A 16,589-nucleotide genomic window follows, 5' to 3' on the forward strand; every position below is an offset into this window, starting at 1 on the left:
CTGCTCAGGTCCCCTGGTGACTGTTATGAGTGTTATGAAACACTTTTGGTTTAATACTGATAAAAAGAAAGAGCGATCTCACAGTTGTCCAATTTCCATCACACACGACACTGAAACAATGGGACCTCTCCCAAGTTAAGCAGATATTGCTTGTGGAAATGTCTTTTTTTTTGCAAGGCTCTCAGTTCGTTACTTTCAGAGAAACTCTCTGGAGGGAACATCAGCAAGTATGAAAAAAGGGCATTCCCTGTTCTGACCCCAACCTAATCAGGTCTCCCGTACCTCAGACTGGCTTACAAGAAGTTCAGACCATTTCTGCCACTGGGGACATTTGTCCCTGTCATCGAATGTCGTTTCGTTAGACGTCCAGCAGCACTGCTCGTGACTGTACCAGAAGGCAGACAGGCAGACACCCTCTTTCAGGTCTGTCATCCAATCCACAGCTAAATCTATCACTCCAGCTAACGTGCCTGGGAAAAGAAATGCAGAAAGAGAAACCGTGGCATTAAAAAATATCAAGTTGCGAGGAAAATATATCTAATTATACTAACAGCAAAAAGCATGATTTGGGGAAGCAGCTGCAACGTAAGCACAAATATACCAAAGAACTGGGGGCAATGATGAGTTTGCAAAGACATAGCCACACCAGCTTGTTGTCTGACCTTCAATGCTCTCTCGTAAGCTTTTATTTTAAATATTATCATTTTCATACTGACTCTTTGCCAAATAAGGCAGGCATAACTGATGTAGGGCCTGATCCTGCAGTCTGTCCCGGGCAGGTGCACCATTTGACTGAGATACGGAGGACTTCATGCAGGGTCTCTATACGTACCAAGCTGCAGGTCCCAAACCATTCTGTGTATTATTTCAGGGGTAGGGGAGGAGGAGGAGATGTATGTTTTCCTATAGCCTTACTGGCCCCAACGCAGCAACCTTTTAGAAGATATTTCAGTACAGAAACAACATGGATGCCAGATTCTGACTTACGAACTTAACGGAATCCGGCTCTCGATGTGTACATTCATCAGCAATCCAAATATGCGGAATAAAATTATCCTTCAAGTCCTCTCTGTACCAAATTAACCCTTATTTCAGTTTTTCCCCACGCATTACACAGGGCTGCAGCGACACCCGGTGGCCACCGGACCCAAGCACGGGTAAAAATGATGTGGCCAGACCCCACAGAAAAAAAAAAAAAATCCTACTTTCCTAGGGCATTTGCTCCCCAGCGATAATCCCCTGCCCCAGCACCAGCACCCTCAGAGCAGATTTGTCCTCACGAACGCAACCCCAGCAGGAGCGGGGAGGCTGGAGCAGCCAGAACACAGAAAGGCAAACCTACGTTCCGTCCCTATGTCCGTAGTTTCTGGAAAGCATTAAACCACCAACTGATAGAAGAGTCATTTAGTGTTTTCCAAACCCCTCTCCTATACAATGGAAAGTAGAAGTCAACATTATTTTTACAAGTAATCATTAATACAATGTCAGGAAACTGCTAACGGTTCTGAACAGAATTTATCAGTGCATTTCAGTAGGGCTAAAACACTGGGAAAAAAAAGCTTTGGAAAATGCAAAATGGTTTGGTTTTATGTTTCCAAAGCTTTTAGCTTTGTGGCTCCTGCTAAGAATGCAATTACATGAAGCAGGGGTGGGGGCTGCTCCCCTTTCCCCTAGCAGCTGGGGCACACAGCTGGGTTCAAGAGCCAGTTTATTTGACCTGGAACTGAAGTTTTCTGCTTTTCATTTCTGTGAAAGAGGAAAAAAAAACCATTTCAATAATTCAGGCATGTGTAACCTGTTTTTTATTCCCTAGAACAGAAAAAAAAACCACCAGTGTTCACAGAGCCTTACACATAAGCATATGCTTTCACTCCCTTAAGAAGGATACTTGTCCCCACACTGACAAGTGGTGTGACTAGGGTAGCAGTGAAGAATTTTTGTTGTATAGGAATAATCTGAAGAACTATGCAGATATACTAGACAAGATCACAAAAAAAGGCTGCAGGAGGGAGTAATGATGTCTGCACCAGTTATTTTCTTTCATGAAGACCTTGCCTTTCTCTTCCTCTTTTCCATTTTCCTAAGTTTCTATGGAACAAGGAACCATATTCTTGGGTGATGCTAAATCACTGTGTTGCTAGTAACGTCAGCATGTGTAGCTTACTGAGTTTTGCAGTAAACTCTAAATTCTCCTGCAATTTTCTGAAAGTTTCAGGAGACTGTACAAAGAATCCTCATCCCTTGGACATGAGCACCAAATGCTGTGCCTCTTGCATCTCTTGGTTGACCTTTATCACGCTCTGTAGTTACTCCAATCTTCAAAGCTCACATCACACTTTACCAGGCAATTATTAATGCTACCTACTAGCAGAAGGTACAAAGACAGGCAGGTCTTTTGAATGTTTTTCCCTGACAAAGTTAATAAACAGAGTGAGGAACAAACATTCAGTTCTCTAATACAACAAGCTCACATGCACCCCAGTATCTCTAGGAAAATGTGCTTAATTATGCAGCTGATCTAATCCCTGTTGCCAAATGCTTTGGGATCCACATAAGGAAGAAAATGCTACATGCAATTTACTACACATGCTTTACACAGAAGAAAATCATGAGAGGGGAGGGCAAGCACTTGCAGGATAATAGTGCTATAGAGAATGCTTCACAAGACACGTGACCAGGGCTAGAAGTTTTCCAAGTTCTGAATCTTTGCAACTTTAAGTGAAATTAATGGAAGTTGAAGGCTGTTCAGCATCTCAGAAAGTCAAGCCTTTAATTTCTTGTGCTTGCCATGGCTGTCTAGACTGTAACAGAGCGTAAGTTTATCTCCCTACTTCTCCCATCAAAGGAACTGAACTTGTTTCCCCTTCTATGTAACCTCCTGCCCAGAATGAAAAATACTGCGCACTCCAAAGCCAGGAAATGCTGAACTTCGTTTTAGATATTAGCCTTTTACCTCTCTCCTTTTCCTTTGGTTGATGATGGCCAATACTCATCCTTTACAATGCCCTAATGAGATTGCTAAAAATTTGCTTTGAAAACATTGTTTTCTTTATGCACCTGTGCCAGAAAACAGCATCACCCAACTGGCGCAACACTGAATTACAAAGGGGATTTTTGCACATCCAGCTCCAGTACCACAGCATTTTAGCATTAGTACAATAGTACTTTTTGTCACATAGCTTTAGAAAACACAGACTCTTTTGCTGATCTATAAATAGCACATACCTTTAGTTGGCTAGTAGTAATGGTTACGTTAAGGGATGACCACTGGTCTGCAGGCAGGATGGGCACAGTAAAAACTCAGAATTCCTTAAAAACGAGTGCCTAAAAATTCAGCACCCAGACCTAAAATTTTTAGGCTCATTTCCCCATATATTGCTTTGTATTTCTCCAGAAAGTGTGCAAACTTTCTGACCAAGACAGGCCTAGTATCTTTTTCTGGAGCATCGTGTGAGCAGTTTTCATCTGATCTCCACACCAAACAGCATTTGTGGGTGTTACTGCTCCTTCCTCCTTCCCGAAATAAGCAGGCTCTGGCTCCCAAGACCCCATTTCCAGAAGCTCCGTAGTGCCTTTCCAGCCACTTGACAGGGTCATACACCATCTTCTCCCTCCACGTAGCACCCGAGGGTTTAAGGTCCTGTGGGTACATGGCTCTGAAAGAGCCTGGGAGCTAGATCTGTTGGACTGTGGCGGCAGCGAGGGGCTCCGCTCAGGCTAATTTACACTCACTCATGAAACTTTGGTCTGATCCCAAATGGCTGCTGTTACATTCTTAATATACTTTGGTGTTACTCAAAACATACAGCTCTAACTCTGAAGCTGGCCCTGCTGTGAGCAGAAAGCCAGAGCAGACCCCCTCCAGAGGTCCCTTTCCCACCTACGCTTTTCTGGGACTAACGAAGGATGCAGGTTCGATGACATTCCAAAAATGACATGAGTCACACTGCCCAATGGGATGGTCCTCTCCTTCCTCCCTCCATCAGCTCCTTCCCGTCAGCACTATTTTGATTGCTTGTGGCTTTGTGGTGACCAACCCTGCTGAGCCCACTGATCAACTGCAAACTAATCTGGCCAAAACCTGTTTTTTTCCACCAAGTCAGTTCCCAGATTCACCCGCCCTGTGCAGCTGCATATGCACAAAGCAACAGGGCCCGATGGTGGGGACACTGGAGGACAAGGCTTGCTCCTTTTGGCCACACCAGCTTGTGTTAGCTGTGGCGGAGCAGCCTTTGAAGCATTGCAAAACCTGAAAGATTCACTTGACCAAATTGGTGGGATTTAAGCTTCTAGATCAGTTAGGTTCACTTTAAACTCCTGGGCCTGGGTAAATCGTCCAGCGCCTTTGGAAACACGCGGAGGTCCCTGCCATCCCCTTCCCCAGGTGTCCCACCTGGCCGCCCTCCATCCCCAGCAAGGGGAAAGCATGGGCAGGGTCCTCCACAAGACCCTCACACCCTGGGCACTGCTGCTGCTGCTTTCCCCTTCCTCTCCCACTCCTCATCACACTCCTTGCCTCTGGCGATGCCTGGACCCAGCGTCCGTGCAGCTGAGCCAGGCTGCTCCCTTTGGAGCAGCGGTAGCTTCTGCCTGTTCGGCAGGAGAAGAGGGACCCCAGAGGAGCCAGGCTGGTCCATGCAAGCTTTTGTGATCACACAGGTGCCCTCATGGCAAGCTGGCTTCTCTGAGCAGGCAGTATTTCAAGTAGAGAAGGCAACAACATGAAATGCCTCTTGACTGCACCACCAACCCCACCTCCTCCCTCCCCAAACCTCATCCACTCATCAATAATTCCCACCAGTCATCAAAGGGGTGTTGACCCCTCACTGAGGCTGAGATGGTGACTCTCCATCTTTGCCCTGTCCCAGAAACGCTGAAGGCACAGACCGTGTGTCGTTTCAACAGCAGGCAGAAAAAAATCCACGGGGCTCAGCCCAGACCACAAGCACGTAGGTAATTTTTGTGCTCTAGCTGATTCACAAGTCCTTGTCCCGGTTTAAAAACAGGCTAATTTGATCTGACTCTTCGAGGTAAAACTTGTTGCTCTGCACCCTTGTCATTGAAAAGGTTGCAAAATCTAACACATCTCAGCTGCAGCTTACCTTCGACCTCTGTTCCCACGCTGGACATACCAGCATTAGAGCTTATCAGATGTCAGCAACTCTGGCTTTCGACAACCTTGAGAATTTCAGCAGGAGATTTCATTGCGAACTAGAACTGAAACAAACCTCCTGGGATATTTTTACTAAAATGGGAGTGTGTGAGTGTATACCATGTTCTCTGTATGAGAGAGGGGATTGCTGACCAGCTTGTGGGACGACACTAGAGCCCTCAAAGTCTTGCTCTAACTTCATTTGCAAGGAGAATTCTCCATCCCAGATGAGGCCAACCCTGGCCTTCAGGCAGGGTTCGGCAGCCCTGGTAGTACACAGTCTATCAGATTCTCTTCCCATCACGCCCTCCCATCAAAGCTTTTGTGGAAACACATGTATCTCTACAAAATAACGTAATTTGCCAAAAATGTCACTTCAGCAACATTTTCTCAAGAACTTCCCTAGTACTTCTGAGGCTCCTGAACAACTGTAATAAACATACTAACTTGACAGTTGGTAAGCAGGAAATTCACACCACTTGGAAATTGTGAAACTTCACATCATGCTTTTACCAAGCAGCATGATACAAAGAGCACCCTGACATCACTGAAAAAGCATAAAAAATAGCAGCTGTTTCAACTTGGTAAGAGAAGTGCAGCTTTCCAAGTTGGAAGATGTGCTAAACTGAGCAGAAGACAGGAGCAATTTGGGAAAGTAATGAATTTGCCATCTGAGTTTGAGCAGGCTGTTAAATATGTAATGTCTGCCTGGCCTGGAAGCAGATCTGAAACTGAGTCTGAAACTGTATTTTCCCTTCATGCATATATAAAGAAGATAACCCTACCAATAAAATTGACTTCTGTGAATCAAAGGTTCAGAAAGTCAAAGTAGCCCATCGAGTGTAAAGCGCTCAGATGCGTATTTCCAAAAGCAATAGAAAAATCCCTCTACTGGTGAGTAACATTTTTTCTAGGTCAGCACTCAGCAGGAGATTTTGCAAGTGGGTATTTTTATTAAGGATTATAACTGCATGGATGCATGGCTGTCTTTTTAGCTTGAAACATCAGTGGAGAGACAATGAAGTAAAAAGAGAAGCAGATGGCACTGCAGCAAAATTGGGCAAGACTGTTTTGGGCATAACTGTAATGCTAACACACGCATACCTGCCAGTAGTCCTATGAGAAGCATTACAACCCATCCTGACCAGGCATCCAGCAAACTCTTGATGAACTCCCATATGGATTCCTTACTTTTGCTTGTAATCTGAAATTAAACATATATATAGACATGTTACAGATTCAGGCTGACACAGTTTTAGTGTAAAATGTTTAAAACAAAAAATATTTAACTTCCTAGAAGGTATATGCAATTTCTCTACTCTCTACTCCCCCCAGTCCCAATCATTTTCCAGAGATGCTCTGCTGATTACGTTGCTGGAAGCCCTTTCATATTTACAAACTCAAGACATACCACATCCATATTTTTAGAAGTCCTCCTCAAGACATACAACAAGGTAGGAAGCAATAACTTTGGAAAACTGCTTGGTTTTCTCACCACCAGGATGGCTGTAACCCAGGGACCACAACGCATCAAAGCCAGACACCTTTACCTTTCTATGGCGGTCAGTGTCACGCGATTTCTCCCGCAGCCAGTCAATGGTGTGGAAATCTTCGTAAGTTCCAACATCGGGGAAAGGTTCATCCAGAAAATCCATCAGGTTGCCAGAACCATTCATGTCTCCTGCATTGACCATATTAGAGTCTGTATGTACAGGAAAAACAAGTATGTCAATAAATTCAGGCAGCTTTGCCAGACATTTCAGAATCAAGTTTTCCAAAATACCTCCACAAACCACAAAGTCAACAGAGCACGAGTCAGCAGTCCTGGTGCGCACTTACTGCAATCTATGCATTGCCACTAGAAAAAGTATTTTGCTGAAGACTACTTCAACAGCTTAGCAAACCCTAAAAAGCACATACAAAAAGCACAGCGTCCAAGTGCAGAAATACCAGCTTTCCTGAAAACAGAGCCCCGAAATCCAGGATGGTTCTGGGCTTCTTCTGCAATGATACATCCTGATCACACGCTGAAAGAAGCGCTCTGCCTGCAGCGAGATCATCGAGTAGGCAAGGTCACCAGCTCAGAAAACAGGTGATACACTAGAATTTACCATTCATCATGAACTGCAGATTTTACATAGCACCATTAGTGATAACACTGCAATAGTGTCTAGTTTTGCATGCTCCCCGCATTGATCCGCTTCCCTTCCACTGCTCAGAAGGCAAAGCTCGAGACCACAGTATGTCTACGCTGCATCAGGTCTGGAAATGCAGTATCTCCTTCAAGTTTGCTTTTCAAGGGCTAGGAGAAGAACTATTCTTGGGAGAACCTGAGTGGTTACCTTCTGTCCCATATACAAACTTTCCAAATTTGCTTTTAAGAAAGCAGGGGGAGAAACAGCCACCACATGTCCTGCTAGAGCACAAGAATAAAGAAACCTATCCCCAAACTATAACAAGCAGTTACCAGAGGCATTTGGTAGTTAAAAAGGAGATCAAAGTAGGCTGTGAAATAATATATACTCTAGAGTGTGGCACACAAGCTGAGTGGACATTTTCAGCCCAGAAGTTTTTGGGGACACGCTCTCTGGGTTTACAGACTACCAATACAAAAGCAGAGAAACATCCATGCCCATTGCTCTGAAGCCCTGGAAACTATACCTTGTTCATGCAATCCACATAAGCAAAGCATGAAAAAGTTAACTCATAACCACCGTTCCCTTTTTTTTTCCACAAAGAGCTCAGCAACATCTGGCTAGGTGCAAAAATGACTGTTATCTCCCTTAAAGGTCAGGTCCCAAAGTAGTCACTAATATGACAAGCTCCAGAAATGGCTGACATCATTCCCAATGAGAGGCACTTTTAGTAGCATGAGAATCGATTAAATGAAGTAGTTTAGGCACACAGTTGGATTCATCCAACTTAACTTCAGCCATCCAAAAGTTTCATGTCTGGACTATAAGAACCACCTAGGCTGCCTCTAGAGACAGAGAAAGATGTGGGTAAGGGTGACTGCCTGCTCCTTTAAAGGCATCTGGGTCAAGGACCTTTTTGAATGCGACAAAGGATTATAAGCAAAGGAGGAAGCCTGAACAAGAACATACAGGGACACAAACGTGATGCAAATGCTAAGGGAGGCAGTGATGGGAACCTGTCGCGGTTTAAGCCCAGCCGGTAACAGAGCACCACGAAGCCACTCGCTCACTCCGCCCCCCTGGCCATGGTGGGACGAGACAAGGACTGGGAGGGATCACTCACTGCTTATGGCTACAGGCAAAAGACAGGCTCAACTTGGGGAAGAAACAACATCAATTTAATTTACTACCAATCAAACCAAAACAAGGATACTGAGAAGTAAAACCAGATCTTAGAACACCTTCCCCCCATCCCTCCCTCCTGCCCGGCTCAACCGCACTCCCGGTTCTCTCTCCCTCCTCCTCCCGGCAATGGGGTCAGTCCGCCACACCTGGTCTCTGCCGCTCCTTCCTCCTCAGGGGGAGGAGGACTCCTCCGCACTCGCTCCTGCTCCGCCGTGGGGTGTCTCCCGCGGGAGACGGTCCTCCACCAACTTCTCCACCGTGGGTCCTTCCCGCGGGCTGCAGTTCCTCACAAACTTCCCTGGCGCGGGTCCCTTCCCCGGGCTGCAGTCCTTCAGTCCCAGCCTGCTCCAGCGCGGGCTTCCCCACGGAGCCCCGGCCATCTTGGGGGACATCCATCCCCCTGCTCCGGCGTGGGCTCCTCTCTCCCCGGGCTGCAGGTGGGCATCTGCTCCCCCGCTCCCCTCCATGGCTGGGGGGGACAGGGGACGGCACAGGGGCTCCTCTCCCACCCCAATCCCCGACTCACCGCAGGTTTCCCCTCTTAAATCTGCTCTCCCACAGGTGTTTCCACTGTCACTGACGGGCTCGGCCTGGGCCAGAGGCGGGTCCGGCTCCGAGCCGGGGGAGCTTCCAGCAGCTTCCAGCAGGAGCCGGCCCTGCGGACCCTCCCTGCTACCAAGACCCCACCACACAACCCCAAAACAGAACCAACCCCGGTCAGTCACACTCACTGATGAGGGCATGTGGGAGTGTGCGAATGTCTATTCCAGTGAGGTTTTGTGATCGGGGACCTCGTCAGTTAGGAAACTATAGGAAAAAGAGGGGAAACCAGAAACAAAATACAGAGACACAAACCTGACAAAGCAAACACGGAGACCGTGACAAGAAACAAACCCCACCACTCACACTAATTGAAGAGCTATTAATTGCATGTGTGCCTCTGGGATACATGATCAGCTTTGCTACTGGTTGAACCTGCACATGGGAAAGTGGCAGCCGTGTCCCCCAGCGTGGGCAGAGACCCCGGGGCCATGGGCTGGGGTCCAGCGGCCAGGCAGGAGGGTCCTGGGCCAGGACGGCTGGAGGAGGCAGCCATGCACTTCTACATCACTTAACAAAGTGTGCCTCTAAAGAGTGATTGATCCCATCCGTACTAAATTAGGTGCCTGGGAAATGGGGTCTTCCAGAGAGTACCTAGGGTTTGTAATCTGAAATGGCAAGCCTAAAAAAAACAACTAACAGGAGGTTAGGAGAAAAAAAACACATTAAAACACTTAAGAAAAAATGGGGACAGATACAGACTTTATGGGTTTTACAGAACTGACCCTGCAGAACCTGTAGCTCCTTGACAGACACAAGATGGCTTTTACAGGTCACTGATGAGGCTAGCACAGTACTAGCAACGACTGCTACCCACTTTCCTTCATCAGATATGGAAACAGGGATTTCATGAGTAAAGAATTTGGATCTTTGAATGTGAGGAAATTTCCCAATTTTGTAATTGGAACAGGCAAAACCGTGGCAGACAGGCTTTTAATCGACTGTCCATACACCCTGCTGCTCTGCTCGGCCCCCTTTATTTACTGCCTTTTTTTCCTCCTCTCTCCATTTTCAACTGTTTTACTTGAATCCTCTCCATTTAATTTTTTTCCCTGGTGGGGACTTTAGGGATGTAACAATCGTGAATACTCAGCTTTGTCAGGGTCTGCTCTTTGCACTCCACTGGGTCGGACTTTTTGGACAACACAGACAATGTGCTCAGCACAAGCTGCTGAGAAAAGCATTATCTTACAGGCAACCAGCAGGTCACCATTGTAATGCTATAGAAGTCTTTTTAAGTGCGGAAATCAAGTAATCTCCAAGCACCGTGGCATGTTTGTCTGAAAGAGAATCGAGCAAGGGAGTTGCAGCCTGGGGAAGGAAACCAACTGCAGAGCAGGTGTCCCACACGGCACTGCTGGGCACAAAGAAGCTGCCGCAGGATTGAGGCGATTTAAAAAACATCAGTTAAGAGGAGTGACAGCTGAGAATAGCAACACTTCACCAAACAGACGAGAGCACACTCCTACATTTGCTAAGGGAAACGAGGGTCTGAAGGCGGGATGCTGGGGCTGACGCCAGGGAGCTGAAGTTGCAAGCGGACCTTGAGTTCGGTGTCTTGTAAACCATGACCGAGGACTGGAATGGGAAGCTGAAATGAGGTGAAAGGATTAGACCGTGCTATTATTCTGTAACGCTGTGATATTTTGCAGGTCATTTATTTCACCCTATTCTTCCCCTATAGTGAAGGAGGTCCTGTAAAGAACATGCCGTTCAGACCGCTTGCCTGCACGAAACAGCCCCCCCTGCTACATAAACAAACTTCTGGGAACTCTTGTGCTGAAAGCGTTGGCAAGTTTTCCTTAATACTACAAGAAAACTACCCAATGTGCTAGTTATATCACATAAAAAAATAGCTTTCTAAGTATGTTGTCAATGCCCAGCACATGACAGTATTGTGATGGATAATACCAGGCCAGACCACAAGTATGTAAGATAATTACAATCTCAGCCTGAATCTACCCCAAAAATACGTGCTATACAACACGTCCAGGGAAGAGAAAAATGTGCTAGAGACCACAGGGCCATGGAAGACTAAGAAAACAAACAAACTTTGAACTCTAGGTAGCGTACCAATACCTGGAAATTGCAGCTAGCGGGATGATTATTAGCCTTAAAGTTCACTTAAGGTACTACGCTTCTGAAAGCAGAGATGTGGTATCAGATTATGCAAAACCCAATTTTAGCAAATAAAACCTAGCTATAGCACTTCTGAACTGAGTACTACAGAGTTCCCATCTTATGTCCTAGCACTAAGCACCATAAGCGTCACTTTCTCTTTATTTTGCATTTATTTATCTCACCTTACTTCGGCATCTGAAATAATGTCCGAAGTTTATTTCAGGATAAGCTAACTTGCCCTCTTAGAGATGCTTGCAGAGATGCTTCCAGTTCTGCCAGCAGAACTGGAGCCTTACACAAATAACTCAGTTATAGATATTTTAATTTAATACACATAGGTTAAGGGCAAATTAATCTCATCCCAACATGAATTGTAGTCAGGTATACTGCAGCAATCCACTCTGATGATGGCAAAAATACAAGCATTCGTGGTGCGAGCTGTCTCATCTAGCATGAGGAACCTGCACTAGACTCTGGACACTAAAATCTAGACTCCTTTCATAGCTGATGAGAGGAAGTATACTCTATTCAGATGCAATTTATCTGATTTATTTTAGATATTTACATTAGAATGAGACAGATTGTTTCCCAGAGTGCTAATTTCTGTTTCCTGATTACAAAGAGATGTCAGAAGTAGACATCCACATCTCATCAAATGCATCTGACACTACCAATTCAAAAGAAAACATTGCAATACCATTACATGCAGAATTAGTAACAAATGCAACTCATAGCTATTTCTAACACCTGAGCGTCTAAGATACTCTGGCAGAGCTTATATACACTGAAAGGTGTCGAATCTTGCTGAGTTAACCGTTTGACATATGTATTTTGTCCCTTTGTTGTTCTATGTCTTAGATGTCCTTGCTGTCCTTTCCACTACTTTATGTTGCATCAGCATCTGGAAATTTGTGCAAGGGCAAATGTTTCCTGCTTAGTCCCCTATTCTTTTCCTAATAATTCTTGGCATTCCAGCAGCTTTTCCTAGGGCAGACATCCAACGTTTTCACTGAGCAGTCTGCCATGACTCCAGGCTATGCTCCACGAGAGGCAGTGGCCAGTTTGGAGCCCATCGTTCTGTGGTCTCCTAGGGACATTTTCCCCATTGCTTTGCCTTTATCAACTTTGAATTACATCTGCCATTTTATTCCCTGCAATACAGTAGAGATCCTTCGTCAGTTCTCAACAGTGAGCTCTCATTTTACTGACTTGCTTAGCGTATCTACAACTGAACATTTTTGTCAACACTCAGCTTTAAGAATTGTAAATAGGTTCTTGCTAAAAACTGAATGAGGAAACCTCCTGAACTCAGAGGGTTCTGGTTAGCAGATTCCCTGAATTTAGACCCATGCCAGACTACTGCGGTCCTGTATGTGGAGCAAGGTCCTGGCAAGCATCGATTCACATATTGAGAGAGATCACAGGGCTAGACTGGCAATTGTGCCTCTTGATAGAGGGCTCTCCTGGCTGCCACATAACCCTAGGTGTCTTCCCAAAACCTTGGGCCAGGTCAACCTGATGTTCAGTCCCCTATCTCCGAGCTAGCCATGCTTGGCGCACGATAGTCTGAAGCCAGAAAGAAAGAGACCTTGCCCTACAAACATCGGTCGGAGGTGCTGCATGAGAGCAGCCAGAGGTAAGGGTCAAAAGAGCAAGTCCAAAGATAAGCCCATGAGGCTTGATGACTGTAGGAAGCCAGGTAATTTTTGAGTAAGTAATCACTGAAGCCTCCCTCCTATGCAAAGAAAGCAAAGAAGAGATTAGTGCAAATAACCTACAGAAGCTGCCTGACAGCCGGGACATGCCAACAAGCACAGCAGGTACTGCATGGACTGCAGGCCTCTTCTGGTACATTTAACTTACTTTTTGTTATTTTTTAAAGAACCAAAAGGCAGTAGTACTATCACCTTTAAGGTTATGGTTTTTTGCAGGTCCCACAGTGAGTAAACTCATCATGTGATTGGGACCAACTGTATGATACACTGCAGCTTGGAGCTAAGTTTTATAGCAGATCAATAAATTGCATTTACGATGGAAATGCTGACAACCTCTCAGCTTTATAGCACTGTTACAGCATGTGCAAATGTAAAAGCCACAGCTAGAAGAGCTCTATCGGTGAACTGACGTTCTAGGTATTATGTTGACTGACTGATCGGATCTGAAATGGATTTGACATGGCAAGCACAGGCCAAAACATCTCATGGTTCAAAGAAGCTGAAAAGTATACTGATGGGAAATAACTAGCTGAACAGTCATCAAAGGAAAAGTCTTGGCCCTGGCTTATTGTTACTAGACATGCTAGTTCCATGCTACGTTCTCCTCATCCTGTTTTCTGTTTTAATTGGACACATTACACTGAGGCAGGCAGTACGTTTTTTAATGCAATTCCAACAAGTTTCGAATTACTTTCAGCAGATCACAGTTACTGAATTACTTCAACACTTCAAATGTTTCTGGCAGATGAACATTCACCTACACACTTTCATCTGCATGCTGTTTTCCTTGAAGACAGTAGCGGGGGATTGCTATGTGAAACATAAGAGTATGCAGGCAGCAAAGCATACCTGCCTTCAGTGACTCTCCTGCTGTAGCATAAGGAAGAAGTGAACGTGGCAAGAGGCTGGGGAAAGAAAGCAAAAGCCTAAAGGTCATTTGCAAGTTCCTTAATTCACATTTGTTTGGAGTGACTTTTCCAGGGCATCCAAAGCATCGTCTGTTCCATCTCTTCCAAATGTGGTGCGAGTTAGCTGACACACAAAAGCAGAAATACAGTGCATCTCAGGGCTTTTCTATGCTCTGGTACCAATACACGTACAATGATCACACAGGGGAGATCCCACTCCAGGCACAATGCTTTTGAAGTGATTCGTGGTCATTTCAATCATGACTCTATCAGTCGAGCACGCCACTGATCCGAATGGTCGGTCAGCTTAGCTGTGCTCATACGGCATGACACGACAGCAGGTACTGCACGAACCGAGGAGCATGCGGGCTGTGAAAATCCTTGGGATCTATTTTCCATAGCACCCAATAATGAACAACGCAGTCTTACCGGTTTACTAACTGGCAATCGTCACAAGACCCCTTCACGCTGACGGATGATTTGCTGCTCTCTGTGCCCTTAATACTTGTATTGACCGTTCCTAGTACCGTATTCTCAAAACGGCCAAGCATGGTGCCCCAGCCTCATGGCCATTACCTGCTCAATGTGATCGGTCGAGCAAAGGCGCCTTGTCTTGAGAGCTGGGTGCTCTGCCAGCATCCATCCATCCCCCATCCCAAGGGATTTAAGCCTAGTCGCAGAGATGGACACGGAGCGCTCTCCACCCAGGCCTCGAATCCGGGCAACGAGGTCAGCGCTGCCCGCGGTGTGAGCTGAAGCAGTCGGTGTCCGGAACGAGCTGTGAGAGGATAAGGCTGAGGGAGAAAGCTCCTAGAGCTGAGCGCGGTTACACCACAGGGCTTCACCACCAGCTGGCCAGAGAAAACGGGCCCGATAGCTCAGGAAGGCGGCAAGCAAGATTATTAACAGGGTCGCCTTGAAAGACGTGAATGAAAAGTACATGGAGATGATTAGGGGCCAATGCCTTTTGGGGAGGGGTCAGAGGACGAGGTCTGTTTAGCCCAGAGCCAGGAAGGCCGAGGGGTGTGGATGTAATTCCCCTTCCACCACCCGCCATGCAGGAGAAGACGACCTAGAAATGGCAAGGTGACATTGCACCCTACAGGACATGGGAGGCAGGTAAATGGTTCTGGAACGTTCTTCTAAACAAGAAGTAAGATGCTTTTGGGTGGTGATTTTGCAAGGAAGATGTCTCCAGCAAAGGCAAGCAGGATGAATCACCGGCGAGTTCAACAGGCGGTTTTCTGCAGGTTGAAAAATATCCGTGGGCAATTTAAGACTATTCACCGTAGAAGACTCAGACTGAACAAGCTGACTGATTTACTGACCTTCTGTCTTAATGATGGTGTTTAAAAAAAAAAAGTTAAAATGGCCTTGGATCAGAGCAAGGTTCAGACTCCTGGAAAAATAAGAAAATGCTGAACCCAGTTACAAGCCTTTTTTGGAAACATAATATGGCACATAAAAAGCAGAGAATAGTTAAACTGGGAAAATACAGAGGGAAGACGGGATATTAAAATTGGCAAATGCCTTTCCTACAATTCAAGGACTAGTTCGCAGCCTCCGTATACAAGTAAATTGCACTGCAAACCCTCATTCTCCTGCCACACAAGCTCAGGCAGGCTGCAGTATCGGAAACATCACTGTAAAATATTGCAGCATTTTACTGTATGGCCCCCACACACACATATTAAGGAGTTTCCTGCTATGATAGTGCGGGCAAGCTGTATACAGTCACATCTTTGATGTGCAGCTTTACCCCGAGTAACCTCTATGGAAAAAATTATGAAGCCGCAGCAGAGCTCAAAAAACACAGGGCACCGGATCACAGGGGAGAGGGCCTGGGAGAGCAGGGGAAGGCGGGAGGGAACATTTGGGATAAATGGCGGAAAACTGAGGCACAAAATGCTCCTCCGCCCCTCCTCAAGCACCACACGGGCTCGTGGGGCGAGCACAGGGGAGATAACAGGGCTGGCTGGGAGCACAGGTGAAGGGAGGCACTGGGGGACATGGGGCACACCAGTGCACCCCAGGAGCTGATAAAACAACCATCAGGGCTTCTCGACCCTTTGGCGATGGCCTGACTCCCTCTCCTCCTTTTCTCCTCCTGGGAGGCCCCTGGGTCCGCACGCTTCTCTTCCTCCGAGGGGCGAACCTCATCCCAGCATCCTGCTCCCCGCTCTTTCCCAGGATGACTGTCTCTTCAGAAACCAATTCCTTTCAGTATGAAATATCATGTGACTGGTCTCTGTTCAAGTTTTCTTGGAAAGTCTGAGCAAAATCAGTTCAGCTGCTGAGTTATGTCAGAAATGGAAGGGGAAAAAAAAATCCCAGCTCTTTCCCCATGAGCTCTGAGTGGAATTTTTGCACTCACATAACTCAAAATCAGCTCCATATAAAAAAATGCTAAACTCATGTACCTGTTTCCAGCAAATCTTAAAGATCCCTCCAATAAATTTAGTTGTTAGTGTAGATGTCGAGGCTGTGGAAAAAGCAGGAGGGAAGCATTGCTATCTCTGGAACATCCATCTGAATTTTTCTAACTGAGCTGAAACATCTCTATTAAAGGATGCTCCTCTGCTAACAGCCCGTCAGGTTGGGCAGATGAGCCCCGTGGGCCTGCATCAATCCCACATGCCCTTGCTTCTTGAAGGAAACAAGATTTGATTAGATAAAATTCAGAAAGCCTTCAGCATCTGGGGTAAGAAAGTAAACTTCAGAAGACAGGACAGACTGGAAATCAGGCTACCAGTGTAGCAGCATCTATAGTTTC

At 46.1% G+C, this 16,589-nt stretch overlaps 1 protein-coding gene across 4 annotated transcripts in view; it reads right to left on the minus strand.

Moving 5' to 3' along the window:
- Positions 1 to 16,589, minus strand: part of CLCN4 (chloride voltage-gated channel 4) — a 47,647-nt gene that overhangs the window by 24,290 nt on the left and 6,768 nt on the right. For all 4 annotated transcript variants that reach the window (XR_008233012.1, XM_052773966.1, XM_052773967.1 and 1 more), the window contains 3 exons: positions 6,703 to 6,854; positions 6,257 to 6,356; positions 283 to 470 (listed from right to left, as the gene is read on the minus strand). Coding sequence is in view for 3 of the 4 variants with exons in the window: in XM_052773966.1 (XP_052629926.1) it covers positions 283 to 470; positions 6,257 to 6,356; positions 6,703 to 6,854 (440 nt within the window). In the remaining variant the exon portion in view is untranslated. The remainder of the gene's footprint in view (positions 1 to 282; positions 471 to 6,256; positions 6,357 to 6,702; positions 6,855 to 16,589) is intronic.

The sequence above is a fragment of the Harpia harpyja genome, chromosome 22 (assembly GCF_026419915.1).
Source record: "Harpia harpyja isolate bHarHar1 chromosome 22, bHarHar1 primary haplotype, whole genome shotgun sequence".
Taxonomy (NCBI): Eukaryota; Metazoa; Chordata; class Aves; order Accipitriformes; family Accipitridae; genus Harpia; species Harpia harpyja.